Below are 12,548 nucleotides of genomic sequence, written 5' to 3' on the forward strand. Positions count from 1 at the left end.
TGAAGTACTCTATATATTTGTTTCTCCAATCCCAGGTTAGACTTGTGGAGTTTATCTCGGCGTGACCTTCTCCGATCACCGATCTTATGAGTTGTACGATAGTCCCCGAGTTGAGTTCGTCATCTTCGACCGATGAACCTAAGTTTGCAAGAGCGTCGGTCTCGTTGTTCTGCTCTCGGGGTACATGTTGCAAAGTCCATTCCTTAAATCGATGTAGAGTCAACTGTAATTTATCCAAGTACCTCTGCATTCGATCTTCTCAGACTTCAAAAGTCACGTTAACTTGGTTTACCACGATGAGGGAATCACACTTAGCCTCTACGACCTCGGCTCCTAAGCTTCTAGCTAGTTCGAGACCTACAATCACGGCCTCATACTCGGCTTCATTGTTAGTCAATTTTGTAGTTATGATAGACTGTCTAACTACATTACTTGTGGGTGATTTTAGTACGATGCCCAGTCTGAACCCTTTCGCATTCGAGGCACCGTCAGTAAAGAGGGTCCATACTCCCGAAGAGGTACATGATTTTATCAGCAGTTGTTTTTCAGTCTCGGGTACGAAGGCCGGCGTAAATTCAACCACGAAGTCTGCTAAGACTTGAGATTTGATAGCGGTTCGGGGTCGATACTCAATATTGTACCCGCCTATTTCTATGGCCCATTTGGCCAATCGACCCGAAAGCTCGGGTTTGTGCAAACTATTTCGAATAGGATAAGTTGTTACAACATGTATCGGATGGCACTGGAAATATGGTTTTAGTTTCCTAGAGGCACTTATTAAATCAAGCGCTAATTTTTCTAAGTGTGGATATCTAGTTTCGGCCTCACCTAAAGTTCAACTGACATAATAAATAGGGAATTGCGTACCTCGTTCTTCTCGAACCAGAACTCCACTCACTGCTATCTTCGAGATGGCTAAGTACAGGTAAAGTCGTTCGTCTACCTTCGGGGTATAAAGCAACGGCGGGCTCGATAAATACCGATTTAGTTCTTCCAAAGCCTGTTGACATTCTGTAGTCCATGCAAAGTTGCTTTTCTTCTTAAGCAGAGAGAAAAATCGGTGGCTCCTATCTGAGGACCTCGAAATGAATCGTCCTAGGGCGGCTATCCGTCCCATTAGCCTCTGTACGTCCTTTACATTATCTACTACCGTAATGTCCTCGATAGCTTTGATTTTATCGGGGTTGATCTCGATTCCTCGATTGTACACCATAAAACCAAGAAACTTGCCCGAGCCAACCCCGAATGCATATTTTTTGAGGTTGAGCTAGAGTAGGCTCGAGGAGGATCAAAAGACTGATTCTCGGTCCCCTAAAGTTAGAAAGCTGGTTAGACTGCAATCTATGCCTATGGAAAGAAAAGTCACGAAAAGCGATCCATATGATCATAAAGAAAGGCTTGCCTATACGTCTTTCTAGCGTACGCGCGGTTCCTTTCGATTGGAGCCTGTCGCTACCTGGATCAATCAGCCTATTCTAGTTCGCCTTGTGTCATCCGATTTTAGGGAATTCATTGGATCTTTCATATTGTACTCCCTCAGTATGTCGAAAGTTTCCTGAAAATGCTTTAAATGGTCCTCTGGTCGCAGGGACTTAACTAACATGTCATCAATATAAACTTTCATTGATTTTCCTATTTGCGTCTCGAACATTCGGTTTACTAGGCGTTTATAAATTGCACCAACATTTTTTAGACCAAATGGAATCACATTATAACAGTAGGTACCGTACTTAGTGATAAACGAGGTCTTTAACTGATCCTCCGGGTTCATCTGTATCTGGTTGTACCTGGAGTAGGTGTCGAGAAAACTGAGAGTCTCGTGGCCGGCCATGGAATCGATCATACGATCGATATTAGGCAAAGGAAAAGAATCCTTAGGACATGCTCTATTCAGATCTTTATAATCTATACACATTCTAAGTTTTTTTCCCCTTCTTAGGGACTACTACCACGTTTGCTATCCATTCGGGGTATTTTACTTCTCGAATGGATCCAATTTTAAGAAGTTTGGTTACCTCGTCTTTGATGAAGGCATGTTTGACCTCGGACTAGGGCCTTCTTTTTGTTTTACTTGATGGAATTTCGGATCCAAGCTTAGTCTATGAGTGGTGATTTCCGGTGGCATCCCTATCATGTCAAGATGGGACCAAGCGAAACAATTCATGTTAGCTATAAGAAATTGAATAAGCTTTTTCCTGAGCTTGGGATCTAACCCCGTGCCCAGGTATACCTTTCGCTCGGGCAGATGTTCGATTAGCATGATTTGCTCTAGCTCTTCGACTGTTGATTTGGTAGTGTTGGAATCATCGGGGACCATGAAGGATCGAGGGATCCCATAATCATCATCTTCGCCAGTCTCTTGTTTCTCTAGTTGGGTCGAGGCTGACATTTGTGATTGCTATTTGGTGTCTCGTTTCTCCTTCGAATCTGATCCCTTTGTCGATGATAATAATGATATTGGAATCACTTCATCGACAGCAAACATTTCTTTTGTGGCCGGTTGCTCCCCGTAGACCGTTTTGATTCCCTACGGTGCTGGGAATTTCAGAACCTGGTGAAGGGTCGAGGGCACTGCTCTCATGTTGTGGATCCATAGCCTCCCGAATAGGGCGTTATATCTCATATAGCCCTCGATCACGTGGAACTTCGTTTCTTGAATGGTCCCAGCTACATTTACTAGCAAAATTATCTCGCCCTTAGTAGTTTCACATGCTATATTGAATCCGTTTAGTACAAGGGTAGCAAGCACGATCTGGTCTTATAGACCGAGTTGCTCTACGACCTTTGATCGAATGACATTGGCCGAACTACCTGGATCAATTAACACACGCTTAACTTGAGTTTTATTCATAAGTACAAATATTATCAGTGCATTATTATGGGGTTGCATGATTCCTTCCTCGTCCTCATCACTAAAGGACAAGGTTCCTTTAGGTGTGTAATTCTGAGTACGAGATCGCTTCTCTCTTAGAATCGACATCTTAATGTGTTTAAGCACTGGCCCCTGGGGGACATCGATGCCTCCGATGATCATATGTATGATGTGTTGTGGCTCTTCTTGTTCGTTTTGTCTATTGAAATCTCTGTTTTTGAAATGGTTTTTGGCCCAATCACTTAAAGATTCTCGAAGGTGCCCTTTATTGAATAACCGAACTACCTCCTCTTTCAACTGCCTGCAGTCTTCAGCTCTATGACCATGGGTGCCATGATACTTATACATTTGATTGGGATTTCTCTGGGCTGGATTGAACTGCAGAGGTCGAGGCCACTTAGTATCTTTGATGCGTCCTATAGCCGACACGATGGCGGATGCATCGATGTTGAAGTTATATTCCGATAACCGTGGTGCTTCCTTAGGTCCGATATGCCTGTCGAACCTATTCTTATTTATCAACAGCCGAGTTCCTTGGCCTCGGTCTCTTATATTTTTGCCTCGTACGGGGTTACGTGCAGGTTCGCTGCCTTAGCGATCTCCGTTATACGGCCGATATCGGTCTTTGTTCGATCTTGCTTCTCGGTTAATGTGCCTTTTAATAGAGGACCTAAAACCTAACTGGACATCTTCAACTCTAATATTTGATTGATATCGATTGTGTACATTGGCCCAGGTAACAGCCGGGTACTCGATCAAGTTCTACTTCAACTGTCGTGAAGCCATCGAGCTTCGTTCGTTCAGTCCTTGAGTGAAAGCTTGAACAACCCAATCGTCTGTGATAGGTGATAGATCCATTCGCCCCATTTGTAAACGAGATACGAACTCTTTTAGCATCTCGTTATCTTTTTGCCTTACCTTGAAAAGATCTGACTTCCTGGCCCCGACCTTTGTGGCTCCGGCATGTGCTTTTACGAAAGAATCTGCAAGCATAGCAAAAAAAATCAATAGAGTTAGGCGGTAAATTATGATACCATATCATTGCCCCCTTTGACAGGGTTTCCCCGAACTTCTTCAATAATACGGATTCGATCTCATCATCTTCTAGGTCGTTCCCTTTAATGGCACATGTGTAAGAGGTGACATGTTTGTTGGGGTCGGTCGTCCCATTATATTTAGGAATTTCGGGCATGCGGAACTTCTTGGGGATCAGTTTGGGAGCCACGCTCGGGGGGGAAAGGCTTTTGTACGAATTTTTTGGAATCCAAGCCCTTTAATAACGGTGGTGCTCCCGGGATCTGATCAACCCTGGAGTTGTAAGTTTTTACTTTTTTGTCGTTTGCTTCAATCCTCTTTTCTCCCAACTCAATTTGTTTTGTCAGTTCCTCGAGCATCCTAATAATTTCAGGATTAGTCCCCGATTCTTGTTCATCTGATCTTACTATAGCTTGCCCTATTTTATGGGTGACTTCTTGGGGTGGATCGGGATCATCCCTGCTTGGTGCCTGAGTTTGGCTCTGCAACTGAGCTATTGCTACCTGTTGAGCTTGCAACATTTCAAAAATCATACGCAGGCTGATCCCGACTTCTCTAACGTGTTAGGTATTTCGAACTGCAGATCGAGTTCTACCACGAATGTTATTTTCAGGGTCGGAACGTTGGTTCGCCTCGATAGCCGCGTGTGAATTAACGTCAATTGGATCTGCGACCCGAGTTCCAACGGGATCGACGAGTGGCCTTTCATCCCCGATCGTCAGATTGTTGTTCTCATCTTGAAGGCCAGCTTCGTTGTTAATAGGTAGGGCTATTAATCGAGAGTTCATCATTTTTAACCTGAAATTAAAGACACTTCCAAGAAGTGTAAAATAGTGTGTTTTGCAGAGATTAGTGCCAAATAACCACTATTATTCTTAGCCCCACGGTGGGCGCCAAACTGTTTACCCGAAAAACGGATGGAGTTGAATTTGTACGTAGTTCTAAGGATACGTGGTGTAAATTGGTACAAATTAGAAAGATAAGTAGAAATATACCGTATATTGACTGTGAAAAAGAATGAACACCAACCCAAATTAAGTAGAGAATGATTGATAAATGAACTAGATGAATCAATATCAAAAGCCCAAAAAGGACAATATTTGCTATATGTTATGTAAATCTCAATAATCTGTCAATGTGAGAATGTATGAAGGTTTCTTTCCATGCCCTTTTACAAATGACAGTCACTCTAATATAATGGAAAAATTTTACTTTGGATATAATTAAAAATATATAGTGGGGATCCCATGATAGAATAATTAATTAGTCTTTCCTTGATTTTCGCCGAGATTCTCTCCCCAAATGTGGCTATAACGGCTCTTTTGTCCCTTGGCTCGAGCCCAAACTCGGCCGCTCTCGACCGTGATCGGCCTCTATTCGCTCGACCTCTATCAGGGCTTTGACTTGGTCTCCGTATTTGATCTGTCTCTGGGTCTCCGGGTTTCGACCTCTATCTGGGCTCGATATCGATCTCGGCTGATCCCGACCTTGGTCGGTTTCTAGGGCTCGAACTCAGCAGCCTGACTTCACATCATAGCTCGATATTATAATGACGATCCTCGGTCTATCATGTTCCAATCTCGATTAGTCACACGAAAGGCAAACTTGGTTTTGACCGTATACAGCTACATCTGCATTTCATAGCTTTATTATCAGAGACAAAGCATTCTCTATCGAAAGATTTATATTTCTCAAACTCGAACTCTAGACATGTAGATAAGAATGGAGGAATTTTATCTTCTACAACTCACCTTCAATAATATTTATATAGAGATATGGATCCACAATTTAAATTTTATGGGTTTAGTCTTTAAGGTTTTTATCATTGAACATAGTGTATTTTTAAAAGTACACATAGTTGCGTGTTTGTTTTCTTACTCCTTTTGCTTCTTTTTTTTCTTTATTTCTCGTGAAAATAAATAAAGGTCGAGTCTACGGAATTGGAGTACATCCATTCTCCAGTCGTCCAACAGTATTATTCACTAGTGAATCGGTTTCCCAAGAAGACATGGAAGGTATCATCAAAGAATGGATCAAATGTCGCAAGAATGGGACGCAACTCACGTTTTGATTCAAAAATTATTAAAAAATAAAAGCAAGAAAGACAGTCAAGCAGCAATGGAGTCTGCGTCTCAGAAGGAGACTGAGTCTCACTAGGACTAGCTATTTAAATGTTTTAGAGTTGAAGTTAGAGACAAGTTTAATTTACGAATTTGAGTTATTATTTTGATAATTGGTCGATCAAAATTGGTGTTTGATCAGTTGGTTGGATTGTTATAAATATTAATGTTCGTTTTGTAGTAAATATTTAATTTGGATTATTATATTAGGTATTTGATTCTCTATTAGGTGTTTGGTTGGTTGTTTTATTTAGCGGTGGTGTAATTAAAAATACAGAAGAATTCTACTAAATTTTTTTCAAATTTGGGACTGATTTGCGACTGATTCGGTCGCAAATTGAGAATTTCTGAAAAAATTTAATTAATTTATACTCAATATCTACGACTGTTTCGATCGGAATATTTAATTAAAAAATAATTTTATTATTTAATTTTCCGACTGCATCAGTCAAAAAATTTAAGTGATTGCGATCGAATTGGTCGGTAAATTTTCGACCGATTCGATCGCAAATATTTTGCGGCCACGTGTTTTCCGACCGACCTTTTTCGATCGAAAATTCGTCGGAATAACACGATTTCCGACCGTTTTTCGACCGATGTGACGGTCGGAAATTAGCCATTTTCTAATAGTGATGTTCGTTATGTGTCGAAAATTATGGGTTCAGTTGGATACTATTTATGGAAACACATCACGTTTAACTTAATGGAATTTATGAACCATTTGTAAATGACAAGCTGCTGGACGGCGGTGTTCAACCTTCTTACGTTCCTACTATAATAATATCCACCATATGAGAATTGAAAACCACACATTTGCTTTGTCTCCTATATATCCATTAGTTTGACATGTAGACCCTTTTTCCGTAATTTTCTTGTTTGGGAGTTAACGGGAGATATTAGGGTATAGGGATTCAAGAAATGAGCTTTCTTTTGTTTTCCGTTAGGTATTCGACATTCATATTGGAGCTTCGAATAATTTGGATCCATGTCGCGTAAGGTTCATTAAAGAAGAAAATGCTCCCTATAGAATTTTTTTCATACTCAAGACTCGAACCCGAAATAGAAGCGGACCCAGGATTCGGCAGTCGCGGAGACACCATGACATTCAATATAAATTTATCACTACTCATAAAGATTGGTATGGGTTTCTATATACTAATATCTGAGTATTTCTTGAAGATATTTACAAGTACACATGGAGTTTTTGTCGAAATTTCCGAGTGTCGGTGAGTCCTCTCCCTATTGTATGCTTCTGCCTCTGACCCGAAACCTTTGGTTGAGAATATATGAGCAGCTCAACATTTAGGTAATTCTTTAGCATTTAGCTCAAGAAGTACTGTGAACATTATTCTCCTGGCCACTTAATTAAAACTCGTAAAAAAAAATACATGATTGTAATACATATTACTAATTAGATGATTTTCTTGACATATACATCAAATTGTTCTTGAGTTTGGGCCACTATCCAGCCCTAGTATACTCGGTCCGTCTTCTTCGCACTAACTTGGGCTATAAGGCCCAACTAATACATTGTCCGAAAATAATCCAAAAACCAAAATAAAATCCAAAATATTACAAAAATATGATATTCTTCGGATGGTCTTTAACTTTAACCTTCGCTTGTCCCATAGACAGAACTTCAATGTTAAAAATTAGAAGTGTTACCCCTGAATCATCAGGATAGGCTGCCTACATCATACATCTTGGGGTGCGACTCTTTTCCGAACTTTGCGTGACCACGAAATATTTTATACACTAAATTATCTTTTTTACGAGGCAAACAAAGCACAACACTTGTTAAATTTGAGTGCTATTCAAAACCATCCAATTTGAGGGCTATTTGTATACTTCACTTAATAAAATCAATAGCTTTTGAAACTAGTCCTCAAAAGTGCAATGAAACAAATATAATCATTTCAATGACCAACTTAGCTAAGCTGATAGAAAACATAATAAGTGCACTGCCAATTAATTTTTTGGCCACCTCTATAAGAAAATATTAATGTTATTTAATAATTTCTCTCAATAAAATGACCATTACAAAAAGTAACACCAAATACACCAAAAATTCATGCATGTTTCTCTTTCTCATGACATCAACGATTATAGAACTATTATAAAATGAAAAACAAATGCTTTGATTTTCTTTTCACAAAATTTCTGGTTAAAAAAAGTAAGTTTAATAAGAAAATTTTCCATTAAAGTGAAAAATGGGGCCTCCTTTGAATGTATTTTTTGAATTAATGTTTTGAAAACTTAAATAGATAGGGCCAATCACAACCACTAACAAAAACAACCTTTCCCCCACATATATTGATATGTTTCAATTTTGGAATTTGATCATTACTTCTTTCATTTTCATTTACACTTCAAGCCACTCTTCTTGTCCCCCAAAAATCATAATTAATTCACTAAACCCCAGTTTGGTTTAGTTTCCCAAGCCACTCTTCAATTATATTTCTAGTCTAGGTGTATATATAAAAACTCTCATAGTAAGAAGTTTTGTTCTACGAGTTTGTGTACTCTATAGGCTTTTCCAATGGCTAGAGTTTACCCTCAAACATCAACTTCTTCTTCTTTTTCTTCAACAAATTCATACATGACTATGAGAAAAGAAACATTCACTTTATGGATGAAATCTTTGGTCTACCATGGAAATGGCTGCACTGTTTTCGACTCAAAAGGCCATATTATTTATAGGATTGACAATTACAACAGAAAATGTAGCAAAGAAGTCTATCTCATGGATTTACAAGGCAAAGTTCTCTTCTCCATACGACAAAAGGTAAAAGAAGAAAAATCAACATCCTATTTCATCTAACATGAGTATTGGAGTCACTGGTGGATCCAAAATTTAGATGATGTTGGTTCAAAAATACATATTTAACTCTATCTATATTTGTTTTGGCACATATATGTATTTGATATGTGATCGATAGGTCACGGGTTCGAGCAGCGGATTTAGGGGGCAGAAGAGGTTTCACCCGAACCTCTTTCGCCGGAAAATTGCATTGTACATATAAGAAAAAATTCTGATTTATGCTTCTATATATAATATTTTGAATCCCTTTGACACAACTCAAAAGTATGGCTGAGTGGTCAAGGGGGTTCAAACCCCTTTGAGGTCGGTGATTCAATTCCCAACGGCCATAGTCTCTTTTAATTTCTTAACTTTTTCTTTTTTGTACCCCTTAACGAAATCATGCATCTGCCACTGGTTCGAACTGTGAAATCACCTATTGGCGCATGTGTTAGGGTAGACGACATAAGTCACACCCTTCCCATGCGGTTCTTCCTGGACCCTGCGTAAACACGGAATACTTCGTGTACTGGAGTGCCTTTTTATATATAGGGTCTGATGCAAAAGCAATATTAATGATTCTAACTCGCGAACATTATTGGATCCGCCCCTGCATGCAAAATCTTGACATTATTAAGCTAGTAATTTATAATCTGTGTTTATACTTAAGTTTTCTATTGTTTTTTTGCAGAAACTTCAAGTTTTTGGACATTGGAATGGCTATAAATGGAGCAATGATAATTTGATTGAGATACCTTGGTTCCAAGTAAAGAGAAATGGTTATTTCCTATGGGGAGATTACTTAAACTATGATGTTACTTTATTAGGATTTGATGAAGCTGAAACAAACTGCTATAAGATTGTAGGTTTACAAGGCAAATCAGAATTCAAGATTGTCAGCAGAGAAAACAAACTTATTGCCGAGGTTTGTCACTATCTCGTTGTTTTACAAGAGTTTAAGTTCTATATACTGATTCAGTAAAAAATATTTACACATGCATTTAGATAACTTACAAGATATTAATTAACTAAAGATAAATTTGTATGATAAGTATTATTAAGTAGTACAATGATAAAAATATTAACTAACATACTATCATGGGTAAAACTACACTATAATAACAACAATATTATTATCATTTTGGATTCTCATTTTTCATAAACTTATCTAAAACCAATATTATGTAAAATTAAAAATAAAATAAAAAAGTATATAGTAGAAGTTTATGAATCTCTGGTAGAATATGTTAAACTGAATCTCTGGTAGAATATGTTAAACTGAACTGATAATGTAAAAACTACCTTATATTGTCAATATTTTTTAATTAGTGAGGTGTTGGTATCATAGTGGTTTTCTTCTTGTCAAAGCAGTATATATGCTTCAAAATTTCCTGATTATTAAATAATACTCCATTATAGCTATGGATTTTTCGTTTAATTGGAATTGATTTTAACAAAATCAGTAATTGGGTTTATGCAGGTAAAACAAAAACAATCATCTTGTGGAGTTCAATTTGGAGATGATGTGTTAAGTTTGGTGGTAGAACCTAATGTTGATCATTCATTAGTAATGGCTCTTGTGACTGTTTATGGCTTGATACAACAAAGACTATGAGTGTTCCTTTTTATTTTCATTTTCAGTTTTTTATTTTTATACGAAAATTGCCACGCAACGGGATTTTAAATTAGTCGAGTTAGTGAGTTTCAGATATCGACAGAAATAAGATAGAAATTTTTTGGCAAGTTTTCATAGGCTAGAAGAGCACTTTGTACCTCAAAATGTTTTGTTTCAGAGTGATAGTTGAGATAGTTTAAAGTGTACAAATATACCCAAAAACATAGATAGTTTAAAGTGCACAAATGTATTATCGAGCTAATGTACAATCGAGTAATATCATTTCAAGAAATTATCATACATATATTTACTTTGTCATCCTGAGCCGAGAGTCTATCGAAAACAGCATTTCTACCTTAACAAGGTAGGGGTAACGATACGTATACATTACCTTCCCCAAACTCCACTTGTAGAATTACGCTGAGCTTATTGTTGTTGTATATTTACTCTGTCAACATTTGTGTCGAATGCTTAAGCGGATTTTTATTTAATTGATTCTTCTCAATTAGATTTTTTTTAATAAAAACTTTTTTAATGAGGTATTAAATTCTGGATTGAATCCGAAAGAAATGTTTATATTAGAGAATTCAGCTTATTCTTAATAGCACGACACCATAACTGAATGGTGGATTTCAATGATGATTGGCAAAGTATAGTTCTTTTTCATTTGAAAGGAAAATGTGTAACCCAAATTTTGAGTTTGAAATATATATATAACACAAACAAGTATCTAACCATATTTAGAAAGAATTGTTTTTAAAAAAAAGACAGTTCAGAGTACAAAGTATCTCGCATTCATGCAGGGTTCGGGAAAAGCTCGACCCCTAGAGATGTGACATAGATAACCTATCTTAATGCAAGTAGTGGCTACTTTTATGGTTCGAACCCGTAACCTATATTTGATTCTAAAAAATAATGAGTGCGACAATCTCTGTACTATTTTAAATCTAAAGAAAGTATTCTCCTTTTCAAACGTTAATTCAAGGGCTTATGCTTGTAACATCTTATGTGTATTTACTTTTTGTCCAAGTACCTACATTTAATGTTATGGTAGTTGGGATGTAAACTCACATTTCTACTTGATTAGATTGTCTCAGTTGAAGTCACAATTCATGCATTTCATAATAGTGATGATACCATAGTTAGCTCAATAATAATTCAGGCATGGCTAAAGAATATCGGTTGATATAGAATTATGTTGGCAGGGGCGTACACGAGAATTTTATAAGCGGTGTCAAAATTTATAAAAGAACGGGAATAATAACTTTAATTATCATACTTCGAAACAAGAAATAACTTTAGTCTATGGATTTTGTTGGTTCTTAAGTTAGAAAAATTCGTGAATTAAATTTTACTTCAATCACAATTTTTAACCGCATAGATTCTCTCAAATATGTTCAAAAAAGATGTGTTAGTTGAGGTTCGAACGATGACCTCTTAGAGCAAAATCAAGCAAATAACCAAGTCAAGAGCAATTTATGTCAAGAGGTGTTATTTTTTCCTAATTATCCGCTTCCTCACAGTATTAATACATATATTTAGTAAAAAAATTCGACGAAGTGGTGTCGCATTACACTGCTTCGATAAATGTGCATCCGCCCCTGATTGTTGGTTCTTTTTATAGGGATTCAATGCTAAAGATGAGAAAATTAAAGACCAAAAAGGACAGTTCGTGCACAAAGCATCTCGCGTTCATGCAGGGTTTGGAAAAGGGTCGCACCTTAAAGGAATGTGATGTAAATAGCCGACTCGAACCCATAACCTATAGATCATACGAAAAAGTTAAAGACCAAAACTATAAAATAATAAAGTAATAGAAAGAAGAAGAAAAAAACAACTTGATTAGAAGTTCTTTTGATAGAGTAGGTTTAATTTTGGAAGTGAAGGGAGCCATTCATTTACATGAACAAAACCACGTGTATTAGCTGTCTGTATTATCAGCTTGATATCAAACACGTAACATGATGAAAATATATTATAGATGTGTTATTTGTTTTCATTTAGGTTTTGAAGGTGGCGGGACACATAAACGAATTGCTCAACTAATGCTTCATTAGACTTTTGATCTTAAGAGTTCAAGTAAAATATATAACCATTTCCAACATA

General features: G+C 37.3%; 1 protein-coding gene across 1 annotated transcript; it reads left to right on the forward strand.

Moving 5' to 3' along the window:
• The first annotated feature begins 8,513 nt into the window (after nt 1–8,513).
• LOC107788564 (protein LURP-one-related 11-like) lies at nt 8,514–10,705 on the forward strand. Its single transcript, XM_016610240.2, has 3 exons — nt 8,514–8,812; nt 9,519–9,752; nt 10,308–10,705. Exons 1-3 carry the CDS (start codon nt 8,567–8,569, stop codon nt 10,440–10,442), a joined length of 615 nt encoding a protein of 204 aa, XP_016465726.1. The 5' UTR covers nt 8,514–8,566; the 3' UTR covers nt 10,443–10,705.
• Nucleotides 10,706–12,548: the final 1,843 nt, after the last annotated feature.

Source organism: Nicotiana tabacum, chromosome 15 (assembly GCF_000715075.1).
Source record: "Nicotiana tabacum cultivar K326 chromosome 15, ASM71507v2, whole genome shotgun sequence".
In the NCBI taxonomy this organism is placed as follows: Eukaryota; Viridiplantae; Streptophyta; class Magnoliopsida; order Solanales; family Solanaceae; genus Nicotiana; species Nicotiana tabacum.

What these genes read in the sequence shown, in the direction of transcription:
- LOC107788564 (XM_016610240.2), top strand. Translation starts at nt 8,567, where the DNA reads ATGGCTAGAGTTTACCCTCAAACATCAACTTCTTCTTCTTTTTCTTCA. An exon ending in TCTTCTCCATACGACAAAAG is followed by an intron (nt 8,813 to 9,518) that starts GTAAAAGAAGAA and finishes GTTTTTTTGCAG; the next exon opens with AAACTTCAAGTTTTTGGACA. An exon ending in AAAACAAACTTATTGCCGAG is followed by an intron (nt 9,753 to 10,307) that starts GTTTGTCACTAT and finishes GGGTTTATGCAG; the next exon opens with GTAAAACAAAAACAATCATC.